The 14871-nt window shown below is 34.7% G+C and overlaps 1 protein-coding gene across 1 annotated transcript; it reads right to left on the bottom strand.

Annotated features, from left to right (window-relative positions):
• Nucleotides 1-2906: 2906 nt before the first annotated feature.
• On the bottom strand, nt 2907-9412 carry LOC127250210 (T-complex protein 1 subunit theta-like). The gene is made up of 14 exons (XM_051273373.1): nt 9197-9412; nt 8943-9117; nt 8271-8533; nt 8026-8172; nt 7789-7950; nt 7210-7287; nt 6658-6791; nt 5911-5983; nt 5759-5836; nt 5556-5678; nt 5336-5430; nt 4258-4467; nt 3719-3776; nt 2907-3247 (listed from the first exon to the last, which is right to left on the bottom strand). The coding sequence occupies exons 2-14, from the start codon at nt 9091-9093 to the stop codon at nt 3179-3181; spliced, it is 1641 nt and encodes a 546-aa protein (XP_051129330.1). The 5' UTR covers nt 9094-9117; nt 9197-9412; the 3' UTR covers nt 2907-3178.
• Between the last annotated feature and the right edge of the window lie 5459 nt (nt 9413-14871).

Raw genomic sequence — 14871 nt, 5'->3', positions numbered from 1 at the left:
ATTTTCAATTTATAATATATTATACAAATATCGTTACTTTTATATCATACAATATTAATAATGGAATTTTAATATTTCTTTTTAATTTCTACTATAAATAAATATAAGATAAAAGGAGTATTTATAATTGTACGACAAAATAACTATTATAAATATAATATATTCTATTAAATATAAATGTGTCTAACTCAAAAGTGACTAGAAGTTATGATTGAGATCTTTGATGAACTAATTTGAATTTGTCAAAATTGACTTAAAAGTTATGTAATTGAATTATTCACTAAATTAGACTTAGAAATATAATTCTCAAGTCCATTAGAGTTTGAAAACATGACTTATTCAGTCAAAATGGAACTAGAGTTGAAAACTCACTTACAATGAAATTGTAGTCGAAAATAGGATTAACTCACTTTTAACATAGCTAACGTCGAAAACATGACTCGTTTCGCTCACAATAGTGCTAGATTCGGAAAACAGAAGTCTTGCCAATGGATATCAAAATAACAACGAAAACGTTATAAAAATGACAGCATAATCGTGGATAAAAGCAGATACATTAATAAAAAATATATATATACATAATTATTAGTCCTAAATATTTTGGGCCCCCGAAGATGATAGCAGTCCACATCGGAGGAGCGGATGAACTGGCCCAAATATCCCTAGTCCAGCCCAACATTGTGAAAAAATCAAATTTGGAAAGTAGATAAATAGTATGGATAAAGTTTGGAGGGGTTGTGAATAATTGATGAGTGGACTAGGTAGTTAAACACAAATAATGAATAAAGTTGTGATATAAAAGAGAAAAGAAGGGACCATTAGGGATGGAAATGTGTCACAACAGACTTTGGCTAAATAAGTCAGACATATTTTGAAGAACTAAGACTATTAGCCTGTAATAAAATGATCATAAAAGTTTTTAAGCCGTCTATTTAAAAGTTTATATAATAATTATTTTTTTAAAAAAAATTCAATCTTAGTAAAAAAAATATATAAAATGCAATAATTATTTGTATGTATATATAATTATAGTTAAAATAAATCAATTTTGTATTTGATTATTATCACTAAATTATTTTTTTTTTAAAAAAATATATAAATACTTTAAAATATACTAATGTTATATATTAAATAAAAAAATATATAAAAATAGGTCTGATAGGCCTAAATTTTTTTATTATATTTTTATTTTTTAAAAAAAATGTTGAAAAAATTATTATATCGCGAAAATATCAACTAATTATCGAAAAATAAAATTCTATAACAAAATTATTTATCGAAATAAATTCGATAATCAATAATAATTTATTGAAATAAATTCGATAATCTCAATAATTTTATCGAAATAAATTCGATAATCAATTTATCAAAATAAATTTGATAATCACAATAACTTTATTGAAATAAATTCGATAATCATCACAATAATTTATTGAGTGGGGTGGAGAGGATTAGAGAGGAAGAACTCCTGTTGGTGTAATAACATTTAATTTGATAATATTGTTTTGTTTAATATTTATTTGAAATGTATTCTTATTTGACTTAAAATGTAATTTGAATTTTTTTAGAAATTTTCATACATAATATAATTTGATAATATTTAATGTACCAAAGTAAATATTATAATTTGATAATTTGAATTTTGAGAATGATATTTATTTGTGAGTTTTTAATTTTGAGTTTTGATTATAAATAGTAAAATTTTGAATTGAAATAATTCGTGATATAAATATGTATTAATACTATTGAATATAAAATTATTTAAATATAATATAATAAAATAAAAACTATTTGATTTAATATTTATTGGAAAAAAATTGAAATACTAAAATCAAACATAAAAAAAATCTCACAATTTGCTAAGTTAATAGGTGAACATACATGCGTTTTTATTGTGACTGTAATAATTTTTAAATTTGAAATTTTGAACACTAAAAGTTTAAATACTTATTTAATACTATAATATAAATTAATATATATAATATTTTAAATAAAAAAATAGTTTTTAATTTAATGTACAAAATAAAAAATAAATATTGAATTTAATATTTTTGAAAAAAAATAAAAAATAAAATAAAAATCTTGTAATAAAAACACAGGTATGATTTTTCAATCAAATGTAACCAAATTTATGCGAGGGCATATTTCTTTTAATTTCACTGCATTTCAGTACATCTTCCATCATTGTATTTCACCTCACCCCAATTTTGGGTGTGTTTGTTTGAGGATTTGAATTTTGAATTGAAATTTTAAATAGTAAAAATTTTGAATTTAAATAATTGTATGATATAATATAAATAAATGTTAATGTGAATGTTTTGAATGTAAAATTAATTTTTAATATAATATAAAAAATAAAAAATAAGTGTTTGATTTGATATTTTTAAGAGAAAAATAAGATGAAGAGTGTATTTAAAATCCAACCCCCAAACAAACACACCCTTAACAAATTGAATTCAATTTTCATGTTTGCCTATTCAATTGCCTACATGAATTAATTATACGTCGCAGTTTGAAGTTCTGTACTTAAACTAAAAATATTCTTATATTTATATAAATATTTTTGTACAAATATCATTATAATAATATTATAAGATATTAGTAAAAATATTTTTGTTATTTTCTCCTAATTTTACTACATTTGCATATAATAATTAATATTAAAAAAATCAGCGTACAAAAACTAAATGAAACCCTACGCCGAAACCTGAGGTGGTACTATCTTCGCAATGCAATCTTTAGTTTAACTATTATAGTCCAAAATAAACAAAAAAATTTAATAATATGATCCACAGCTAATCACATAAGTAAATAAATCTTGAATAAGTAGCCTTATAGTATCTTAAAATCCTTTATGGTTAAAATCTATTGTTTTATTGCAATAAATATGAAAAAGAAAAAAAATAAAAAATAAAATCTTTTAAAATACTATTAACCAAAACTCTTGGATCAATCAAAATTAGTAAGTATATTAATGTATTTTCCAAACCTCACCTCCATCAAGTAGCATTAAAGCAAAAACTCCTCCAAAGAAGATTTTAGAAATTTTGTCGAAACGAATAATCATCAAGTGGCACTCTTTCCAGATTCACGAACTCCGAATGCCTTAGTGAGGACAGTAGAAGTTGACATAAAAATCCAAAGGTCACCCACCATTTCAAAAAGAACCTAACCTGACCTAATCCTCATCCATCCCTGCAGGTTGTTGGTCCCTCCTCGGACCACCGGCCGGTTTTGCCATTATGATCTGCATGCGAAACAAGAATGATGACATTTTACCAAGCAAAGAACAAATGAGTAACTTGCTAATGTAAATTCTACATGGAATTAATCATTTTGACAACCCCAAAGGCAATATGCACTCGTCATCATACTGCTGGAATCAATTAACCATTGCTCTAAGTATAACTGACACTTTGCAGAAATTTGGCAATTATAGTTCCTACGTCCAGTGAATCAAGGGAGAATATATTATAAGTGCCAAATTAACTACTATAAAAAACGGAAACAATGCACATTTCTTTCAAACATGATTGTTCAATTAATTTACAACCCATATATATATATATATATATATATATCAACAAACTAGATCGAGCACGTTTTGTAGAACATTTTCTGAAAAATCAGTTTGTTGAGTAAAAGCTGAAAAGGAAGCAACCTTCAGAGTTGTGATAATAAAAAATAAGGGCATAGCCACATAATGAAAGTTCTTTACCTGATCGACACGCAGAACAGTACAGGCAGCATCAGCTGCATACTTCAGGGCAAAGAATCTGCAAAAAAACAAAATTTCCATTAATAAGCTAGTAAATGATAGCGATTACCAACTCGGCTGGTTGAATCTTCAACACAAATGGCTGACGTCCACACATTGGCACCATGACAATGATGCCACTTAAGATTCAAGCACATATGACATAAAATAGATTGGATGGGTTTATACTTTATAAATTTAAAAACAAGTATGCATAGGCTGGAAACAGCAGTTTCACATAGAGTGAGACTTGGGAAATTATACAGTTGTCCAGATTACACTGCACTAATAATTTCCATAAATCGCATCGCTTGCAATTTAATCTAATATTTCAATGAAAATAAATAATTAAGCATCAACATGAAAAATGGCCAGAAAAAATGTAGGCACAGTTGTATGGACATCAGTTCGGACAATATGTAACCAATATATTTACTTGTATCAAACAGCAACAATTAATACAGAATAATAGACATGTAAATTTGGCACCTACAACTTACTTGGTGATATAGAGATCCCATATCTTCATGGCTGACGCATCCTTGCAAACACCTTCCTCCAAATCAATGCCCACTTTGGTGTTACCAGAAGCATGCTCAGCATATAAAGACGATATAATTTCTATCGCATTAAGCCCAGCATTATCAGACAATGTTTTGGGAACCATTTCAAAACTTTCAGCAAATTTTCCTATGGCATACTGGTCCAATCTGGAATTTATGATTAATTGTGTACATGTGAATAAGCACATAAATATGCATGGAATTATAACGGAAAAATTACATCTAAGCATAAAATAAGAAAGCAAAGCTAGATGATTAAAGGAAATCTGCAAAAACCTTTGCATGCTTTGGGCAAAAACATATTCCCAACTAATATCACAGCCAAACTGAAAGCCTTGGGCTCATAAAAAGAAATAAAAGACTTTTATCCAGAAAAGATCAAAGAACACCAAAAGAGCACACCCAAAAAAGTGTTCAACATATTTCCAATCCAGAGGATTCATAAAATATTTATAACATTATTTTCATCAAGAGAATAAATTAAATGAAAGACGAAACCTCTAAATATTATATGTGAATCTAGTTTGAATTTTAGAATGTCATAGAAATATTTGTAAGGGGGCAGTAATTATAATGAATGAATTTAATTCCTTTATTTTAAAATAAAATATACAATTGAAATCCCCAAGCGTTGTAACAAGTTTAGCTTTCTGTAGAACCCAAAATAAATTTAATATGGTGGAAATATATATTTCCACAAAGAAAAACAGTCATTCGAACCTTATTGTTGGAGCTTATGAATCATAAAATTCAAAACAATTGAGTGGTGGTTATGGTAATTTCGCTAGTCCCCAGGAGAGACTATATATTTTAACCAGTTATTAGGGAAGCAACGGATTAAGTGCCTTTAGAGTAATACACATTTTTCTTTATTACGCCAAGATAATTGTGTTTGGCAGTCGATGTGAAAGGAATATTGCAGGTCAGATAAGTCTACCAAACACTAAAGGTAACGAAGATATATTTGGAAAAAAATGGAACTATGAGCTATGCATAAATATATAAGAGCAAATACCCTGTTTCTTTGAAAGAAAACTCCTTCAGTCTTTTAGCTAGTTCAATTTCAGTTGCTGCTGCACCAGGCACAATCCGACTATCCCTGCACATTGCCTAGTGACAAGAACATGTGAAGTAGGATGAGATATATAGATTTTGAATGATGAGATATTATAATATTATTCACCAAAAGAACTGAAGTTGGTGAAAACTTCAAAGATTTATGAGACATCAAACACCTTATAAGCATTCACACCATCATCAACAGCTCTTTCAAGGTCATCCAATATGCTATCAGTGCTTCCCCGTAGAACAACAGTAGACACAGAGTTTCCACCTTGTTCATTTTTTATAACTGTTACCTACACAACATTAAATAAATCAATGGTCACAGAGAGTCAATGAAAACACTGAAGCACAAAAGAAGTATTGGTTGTCATACTCTAGCCCCGCCTATTTCTTCCACAGAAACAGAATCCACGTAGCCAAGATCATCGGGTGATGGTTGACTAAGCTTTAACTGTTATGTCACGATAAAAAGGTGGTTAGTGAGACAAAATTACCGAGCTTATATCAATTAAATTGTTCACTCACAAGAGCAACAGCACCAGTGGTGCGACAGAACCTCCGTAGTTCAAACTTAGAACTGATCTTTAAGACCATGAGCCTACAAAAAGATAACGTTGAAGTTTATTTTCTCATGGGAGGGGGAAACCATGTTTGTCCAACATGAAAATTATGACTACAAACTTTTAGAGAAGAAACCATCTATTGAATTGTTAAATTGAGCAAATAGAAGCCACATTGGCCAATAGGGGCTCTCAAAGCGCAAAAAATTCAGAGACCTGATGCAATAATCCTAATCCATTAATGTAAGAGTAAGGTGCCAACTAAGTTCAGTCATCAATGTTTTCCCAAGATATAGAAAAATTATTGAATAAATAGGAAAAACACCGCAAAAACTGTGCCAACATGTAAAAGAAAACACAAACACAAAAGCCAAAGCTTACATTCAAACAAAAAAAAATGTAAAAGTTAAAAAAGAAATGAATATAGCATGAAAACATTAACAGTCATCAACAAAGTGGAACATATCTACTTTCAATTCTCCAACCCGCTAAAATATTATAGTGTACACAACTGAAACATCACTTCTGACGTATACAAGATAAGGAGACAACTTATTAAAACTACCAAATAAAAACCATCAACTTGAATGCACACAATAAATACAAAGCATCAAGAGCCCATAAGACTTATGCCACAAGTAAAGAAAATTTTTGCATGAGCAGCTTGAGAAAATTCAATTGAATAATTTAATCAGATCAATTGAGGTTGTACTTGTAACGTTCGCAGAAATGTAATGCCATTTCCCCAACAGCAGCTCCACTAACAATGACTTTTGCACCTGAATCGGCGACCGCTTTGATTAGCTCCTCAACCTTAGCTTCTTCCGTCTTCGCATAATTCTCAAGCTGCAAGTAAAATAATAAGTTATAAACATGCATAACACATGAATATGGCTATAATAATTCCTTACTGGTGTTAAAACTATTTAAAGCACATATAAAACAACTATAATAGGAGAACAAAGTTTTGTATGCGTATGTGCATGGAACTCTGTATTTCAACAAATATTTACCATAGCAAAAAGTAGCCAAATTGCCTCATTCAAATGCAGAACAGTGTTAAAAAGTTATGACAGGAATAAATAAGTTTATTCAAACACCAATTTTTCATTTACTATATCACATATCAACAATCAATTTTATATTCAAAACATCATATTAAACATCTTATAGATCTCATCAAAACCCTAATTCATTTCAAATTTATACTATTACCACAAACAAACAAACCCAAAAATTGAAATGGTGATATTCTCAGGTCCACCTGCTCAGCATTGTGAATCAGAACAGTTCCTTTTGTCTCTGTTGCGGTTGTATCAACACCCCCAACAAAAACAGCAACCTGCAAAAATGAATAAATATAAATTATTTTTTACAATGGAGGTGGAATGCAATCGAGAATCATAACCATTCAGACAGGCACAAAATTTCAATACAATTGAGCAATCAATTCAGCACACTACTGAGAAAGAAGATATTTATGAATGTCATTTGTGTTCCTCTCCCTTCCTTGCTCTAACTTGTTAATGATAATCTAAAAATATCATCAACTCTATCAGTATTTTAAGTCTTTTGTTTTTGTTTACCGATGAATATTATGAAAGCCCATATATTGCACAACCACATGCTTCAATTGTTGATCTTGTAGATTAAATTTTCACATTCAGCTATTGTTATTGCCAAAAAGATAGCTGCAGCACTGAACAGAATTTGATAAATTATAGCTATCCAAGATATATCAGATTGAGAAAACAAAAAGGGCAAAATATGACTAAGACTCATCAGCATTTGAAATTAAAGACCAAAACAGCCACAAACTAACAGTTCCAATTTCAATGCTCACCTTGGCCTTCTCCATTCTCTTTATAGACCCAACAGCATCATTCTTCAAAACCATACCTCTAACAACAGAAGAATCATGCAGACCACCGCCTAATAGCTTCACAACTCTTACATTATCCACATTAAAATTTGCTGGGTTCTTGGGGCAAACTTGTATACAAGCCTTTTAAGAAAAATGCATTGCAAATCAATAATACAAAATGTTAATCAAAATAGAAAACAGTAGAAATAAATTTACCTCTGCAATAAGAGGGCATAGTATGTCCTCTTGTCCAAACTGTTTGCTAGCTACTGGAGATCTCATTCGTAAAATGACACTTTCTCTGTCTCTCACATTCATATTTTCTGAATCTTTTTCAACCAACTCCTCCAGTACCTCAATGGTCTACAATAGAGAAATGCCATGACAGGAATCAAGAGAAAATGTAACGTATGATCACAGAAGCTGTCATGTTCAGCGATAACCATAACCAATATCCAAACCTTATTGATTGCCTTTGTATATCCCATGATTATCTCACTAGGGTGCAATCCCATCCTGATGAGTTCTTCTGCATTTTGAAGCAGTTCTCCAGCAAAAGATACTGTCAAATTCGCTCCATCCCCAATTTCTTCTTGCTGAGCTTTCCCAGCTAAAACCAAGATTTTAGCTGCAGGATGCTGAACCTCCAGCTCATTTACAATAGTCGCAGCATCATTTGTGATAAAGAGTTTGTCCAAATGATTGATAACCATCTTATTCATGCCTTAACAAGAAAATGAGAACATATAAGTATAATTAACGAATGAACGATAGAATGATCTACAAATATTTAATACCATAGCTTGTAAGTAAACTATATAAAAGCATGTAATGATAAAATCACAAATATCTGACGCTAACTGTAACATCTAAAAAGAATCACTACACTCGTCATCATCAGGGTCTATTTCAAGCAAACACAACAGAAACCCATTTCCTTCCTCAAATACGTTTAGGGCACACAGAAATGGTGCAGAGAAAAACATTTGCTTTTTTTTTTATATATATATATATATATAGTTTTGGTAAAACATTACTTATCACCGATTAGTTCTAAAAAAAACCCTAGATTCCTATATAGCAAACGAAAGGGAGAGGGAATGAAATTTTCAAAAGAGAATAAAGAGAGTAACCATTGGGCCCAAGGGATGTGCGAGTAATTGTTGACAGTTGCTTGCAAGCATCGATGTTTTTTATCACTGCCTCATCCAGTCCAGACAAGTGCCGGTGCCCCTCTTTCAGCATTGACTGTATACCGTATGGCTGCATCGAAAACCCTACCATTTTCCCTCCCAGGGACTCTTAAGCCTGAAAATTACAAACACCAAGCAAAGACCTTTAAAACTCTCAAATCTAGTTTAACACGAGACTCGGAAGCTGAACTTACAGAAGGTGCGGTACGGTGCGGCCGGCGTGGGAGAGGAAGAAGGGGAAAGGAGAAGACAGCGCTATTAGGGCTCTGGTGAAGATGGATTCCAGAAAGCAAAGACCTTGAAAACTCTCAAATCTAGTTTCAACGAGAGACGGAAGCTGAACTTACAGAAGGTGAGATGCTGTGCGGGCGTGGGAGATGAAGAAGGGGAAAGTAGAAGAAAAGAAAGATGGATTCCAGATTTCATATATTGAAGACAATTATTATCATTGTTAGAATTTAAAAAATATATTAATATTTTAATTATATTTAATATAAACATAATTTTATTTTTATTTTATATAAAAATAATAATATAATAGTAAAAATAAAAATATTTATAAAAATAAATAAGATACTCTGTCCAACTACAGTGTCAATTTTTTTTTTTTTTATAGACAAGTGAATTTAAAAAATATATAATTAATAAATAATTAAAAATATATAACTGAAAATAATTATGTATAATAAAAATAATTTTAAAATAAAATTAAAATAACTTATTAATATTAAACTATATATAAAAAAAGCTATCAGAATAAATAAAACAGATGAAAATAAAAAGATAAATATTATAAATAAGAAAAAGAAAATATATAATTACTAAAATAAAATAATTAATTTGTAATTGTATAATCTAGATATATATATAAATGGACGGAAGAATTATTTTTATTGAACCGATTATTATTCATTTCCGGTTATATTCTCCTTACAAAGTTATTACTCCATGTGCTATTATATACTCCATTCATCCTTGCGTTCTTACTGGTCCGCCTATGAACTTGGTTTTCGATCTCGTACTTAGCATCTGACTGTCTGTCGCCGTCTCTTCAGAACAAAGCTTTGATACCTGTTACGTACGAAATTTAGAATTAGGTTAAAAGCCCAAGGTAAAAAGAAGAATGGGCCGGGCAATAGGGTTGATTGAACTGGTTGAAGGACACCGTGAGGAAATCAAGGAAAATAGATTTATTTCTAAGGAAAATACAAGACGGAAGGTCCTCAGGTCGGTAGGTCCTCAGGTCGGTAGGTCCTCAAGACGGAAGGTCCTCAAGACGGTAGGTCCTCAGGTCGGAAGGTCCTCAAGACGGAAGGTCCTCAGGGTGGAAAGACCTCAGGTTGGAAGGATCTCAGGTCGGTAGGTCTTCAAGACGGAAAGACCTCAAGTCGGAAGGTCTTCAGGTCGGGAGGTTCTCAAGATGAAAAGACCTCAGGTCGGAAGGTTTTCAGGTCGGGAGGTCCTCAAAACGGAAAGTCATCAGGACGGAAGGTCTTCAGGTCGGTAGGTCCTCAAGACGGAAAGTCATCAGGACGGGAAGTCCGCAGGTCGGGAGGCTTTCAGGTCGGGAAAAGGAAGAAAGTTAAGATCTCAAGAATTGATCTAAATCCAGACCGAAGTCGGGCAGACGCGGAGGTCTGTTAAGAGGAAGGTCGGGCAAGGAAGAGGTACGGACAGATGCGGAGGTCTTCGGTCGAAGACGGAGGGCGGCTGATGCGGAGGTCGGCCCAAGCGAGGTCGGGCGAAGAAGCAGGTCGGGCGAAGGACGAAGTCGGGCCAAAAGAGCGGAAAGCCTGTGGTCGGTTCAAAGAGTGAAATATAAGGATAATTTTGGTCTGCTGAGGACACGTGTCAGCATGAAAAGGGTTGGAAGACGGTTGGGAAGGAGACGTTGTAACCGTTCGGGTGACGGTTTTTCAGTACGGTTTCCCAGAGAATATTTAAAGGTTTGAATCATCATTTGGCAAGATATCTTCAATCAACTTCAACAAAGCAAAGTCAGATTTGGGGATCACCACTTTAAATTTCAGTCTTTTATTTTCCAGTTTATTGTCTGTACGTTACAGTGTTTAGAGATTCCTAATCTCAGGCACTAATTAATCAAGTTTAAGGATATTTCTCATATCTTTGAATTTTACTTTATTTTTGTTGAAAAAATACATCAACAAATTGGCGACCACAGTGGGAGCAAGACAAAATTGCTCATTCCAATTCCGGCGATAATTTCATACGTCTTAGATCCGGCCGAATCATCGGAAGGGTTATGGCAGGTTCACAACCGCAAGCATCTTCGGCACCGGTGGGAGAATCCGTTCCACCACCCATTGTGCCGAATGCCGGGGAAATCCCACAACCACCAACTGATTGGTGGTCTTATGTTCAACAAATGAACAACCAGCATACCTTGGTTATGCAGAATATGTTGCGTGAGCAACAAACGAACATGTTGCGTGAGCAACAGAGTCAGTTGCAGAACATGATAGATCAAGCACTGTCAAGGGTTAGTCTTCAACCCACTCAAACGCCACCAGGAGTGTCACCGTCCAGACCACAGGCAAATTTCGCAGGGCCATCATTCGTGGATAGTACATTCCCAAGTGCCACAAATCCCAACCGAATGGATAGGGGAAAATCTCCTTTGACTTTTCCCAACAATGTTCCACTGGGACCAAGGGTTACCAATCCGCAGCCGAGCAATACAAGGGAGGACAGGCCTGAAGGATATATACATGATCCTATTCATATTCCTGTGCAGGATCCGTTCCATGTTCCTGATCATCAACGCTTTCATGTAGATCCTGACGAGATTGCACATATATTAAGGGATCAGTATGGATTAACTCCTCAGATGGCTAACCGCCCTGCATATCAGAGACCTTTCCCAGAAAGGATCATTAATGAACACCCTCTCCCAAGGAATTTTCGACCACCCGACTTTCATGCATTCTCAGGGGAGGACGGATCTTCCACCATAGAACATGTTGGTCGGTTCACAGCACAATTAGGAGAAGTTGGCAATAACCCTTTTTATAAGTTACAGCTGTTTGGTTTATCTCTTACTAGAACGGCGTTTTCGTGGTTTGTAAGTTTGCCTCCAGGACAAATTCAGACATGGGAAGGACTGGAGATGGCATTTCATGCTAGATTCTTTAATCCTTTACCAGTTGTTTCTTTAACTGATTTACTTGAATTGAGACAGTATCCAGAAGAAACTGCTTCACAGTTTATAGAAAGGGTGCGATTGATGAAGGGACGATGTCCTACGGTAATCAGTGAGAAAGAGATGACCAATTTAGTGGTCCGGAATATGCATACTCGTTTAAGAAAGGCACTCACTGCCCTGGATGTTGAGGATTTAGCAAGTCTTGCATCCAAGGCAGGGCGTCTAGAGTCTTTGTTCAGAGAGGAAGATCAGCATAACAGGCGTAATAGAGGCCAACATATGGCGAGTATGGGAACAGAAACATGCGACTTTGATTTTAATCAGTCAGAAGAGATGGCAGCCGAAATCCTTTCTGGAAAACCGTATGTATGTCCTAAATTGAAGCCAACACCAGGATCTGAAGGAAAGGAGCAACCGACCTTTGATAGTTCGAAAGCTGATGAAATCTTTGATATCCTTCTGACTGATGGGCAGATCCGTATTCCAAAGGGCCAAAGACTTGCCACTAAAGAAGAAATCAAAGGGAGACCATATTGTAAGTGGCATAATTCTTTCACACACACTACAAGTCAGTGTACTCATTTTAGGAAGGAAATTCAAAAGGCCATCAAGACAGGTCGACTCAAATACATCACTCTAGGTGTAGACCAGCAACCGTTTCCGAATGTAACAACGGCAATGGTTGACATCCAACCAAGTTCGGAAACAGGGAAAAGTTCGGCCAATGATGGACTTACAGGGGAACGAACTCAGGCAAACCCTGGAACTAAAAAGGGAAGTCAGCCAAACAGTGGCCGACCGGAAGAACGACTCAAAGTTGTTGAAAGACCAGTCGCTGAAAAATGGGACCGACCAGACGGTTCGTTTAACGTGGAGGTGAAAGAAAGGGTTGTAGTACGTGACCACCCGACCAGAAAAACAGGGTCGGTCGGGGGCAATTGGGCTCGAAATAAAAAGCCTTTACCAGTTGATATAGACCCTCGTTTCCCGGGTATGAATCGTACACAGATTCGCAATGCCAAACGCAGGTATGCTGCAAAGTATGGGAAACGAGGTCCTTCAATGAAACAACTAACCGACGAACAAAAAGCAGCCGACCACTTGGCAGGAGATCAGTCCATTCGGGTCTTTACAGAACAAACGACTAACGAGCAAGGAGTAGCCATTCAGTCTCCAGTTGGTCGGTCCAGTCGGGTCTGGTCAGGAAAGCAACCGAATGACGGATTAGGCACTTCCGACCATACCAAAAGAAGTTCGTCGGGACAGGGGAAAGGTAAAGGAGTGGCAGATGAAATAATTAAAGGTTTTAGATGCCAACATTGTGAACGGATCAACATCAATCCATCTCTTGAAGAATTCCGTATTGAATCTTTGACGGTTCAATCCCAATCTCGGGATAAGATAAAGGAAGAAATAGTAACTACAGAGGAAAGTTCAAGATCTGTTAAATCTCGTCTGGGACCACGAATCCCTTGTCGAATGACAGAGATTAATCAGATGAGTGATGAACCGATGTGGGCGAGTCTGGTAGATGAGACTATGGATGAACCTTTATGGGCATTCTTGGCAGATGGTGAATTAGAGGAGACAGAGGGGGCAAAGGCCTCAGATTCCGATCCTCATTCGGAAACACCTTCGATTGTGTTTCCTCCTATTCCAGAGGGTGCGATCTCTCACTTGAAACCTCTGTATGTTAATGCTCACATTTGTGGGAAACCAATCACTAAGGTTTTCGTGGATAATGGAGCAGTCTTTAACGTTATGCCATTGAAGACCCTCAAGAAGTTAGGGAAAGGAATTCATGATCTGTCTCCTGTGGAATTCGAAATGACAAGTTTTACAGGGCAGCCGACTAAGCCTGAAGGCATGATGGTTGCCACAATCGAGGTCGGACCAAAGAAGATCTCCACTGTTTTCTTTATTGTGGACGCAGATACTACATACTCTCTCTTGCTGGGAAGAGATTGGATTCATGCCTCTCAATGTGTGCCTTCAACCCTGCACCAACAATTAATGTTCTGGGAAGGAAATCAGGTCTTCAAAATGGAAGCGAATGATAATCCATTCGATGTAACAGAACAAGTTGAAGAGTCAGTGTTTTACTCCAGTCAGGTGGCTCCGATGTCTCAGTTGTACATGGCCAGGGAATACCCAATCAAGGGTTATAAAGTCACTGGCCAGAACTCGATGTTCTATTAAAAGAACACCTTTATTGTATGGCTCATGATAAAGCCACACCCATTCCCGTATAATTTGTTTGTAATGGAAGATACAAGCTTAGAAGTATGTAGTTCTCTTATTAATAGGTTCTATTTAAAGCAGTTATTACATAAAGCAGAAAATAGTAAAGAGATTCTGGATGTTCACCTCCAAGAAGATGAACAATTTCGTTGGCCCGACTTATTAGAAAAAACAGAACCAACAGCTTCATCACAAGACCCATTATTGGAGTTTAATTTAGGAACCGAATTGGTTCCAAAAGTGATCAGGTTAAGTGGTTATTTGTCTAAAGAGCAACAAACAATGATGCTCGAAGTTATTAGGAACAACATTGATTGTTTAGCATGGGATTATTCAGAGATGCCTGGTTTGACAAGAAGTTTAATAGAGAATCGATTGCCTATCAAAGAAGGTTGTAAACCTTACAAACAACCTCCAAGGCAAATGAGCCCGGATCTGATGCCTCAAATCAAGGAAGAAATCCAA

This window comes from Andrographis paniculata, unplaced genomic scaffold (genome assembly GCF_009805555.1).
Source record: "Andrographis paniculata isolate CXL003 unplaced genomic scaffold, ASM980555v1 Contig11END, whole genome shotgun sequence".
In the NCBI taxonomy this organism is placed as follows: Eukaryota; Viridiplantae; Streptophyta; class Magnoliopsida; order Lamiales; family Acanthaceae; genus Andrographis; species Andrographis paniculata.
The sequence above is the reverse complement of the archived record's forward strand: the minus strand, read 5'-3'. Positions and strand labels throughout refer to the sequence as shown.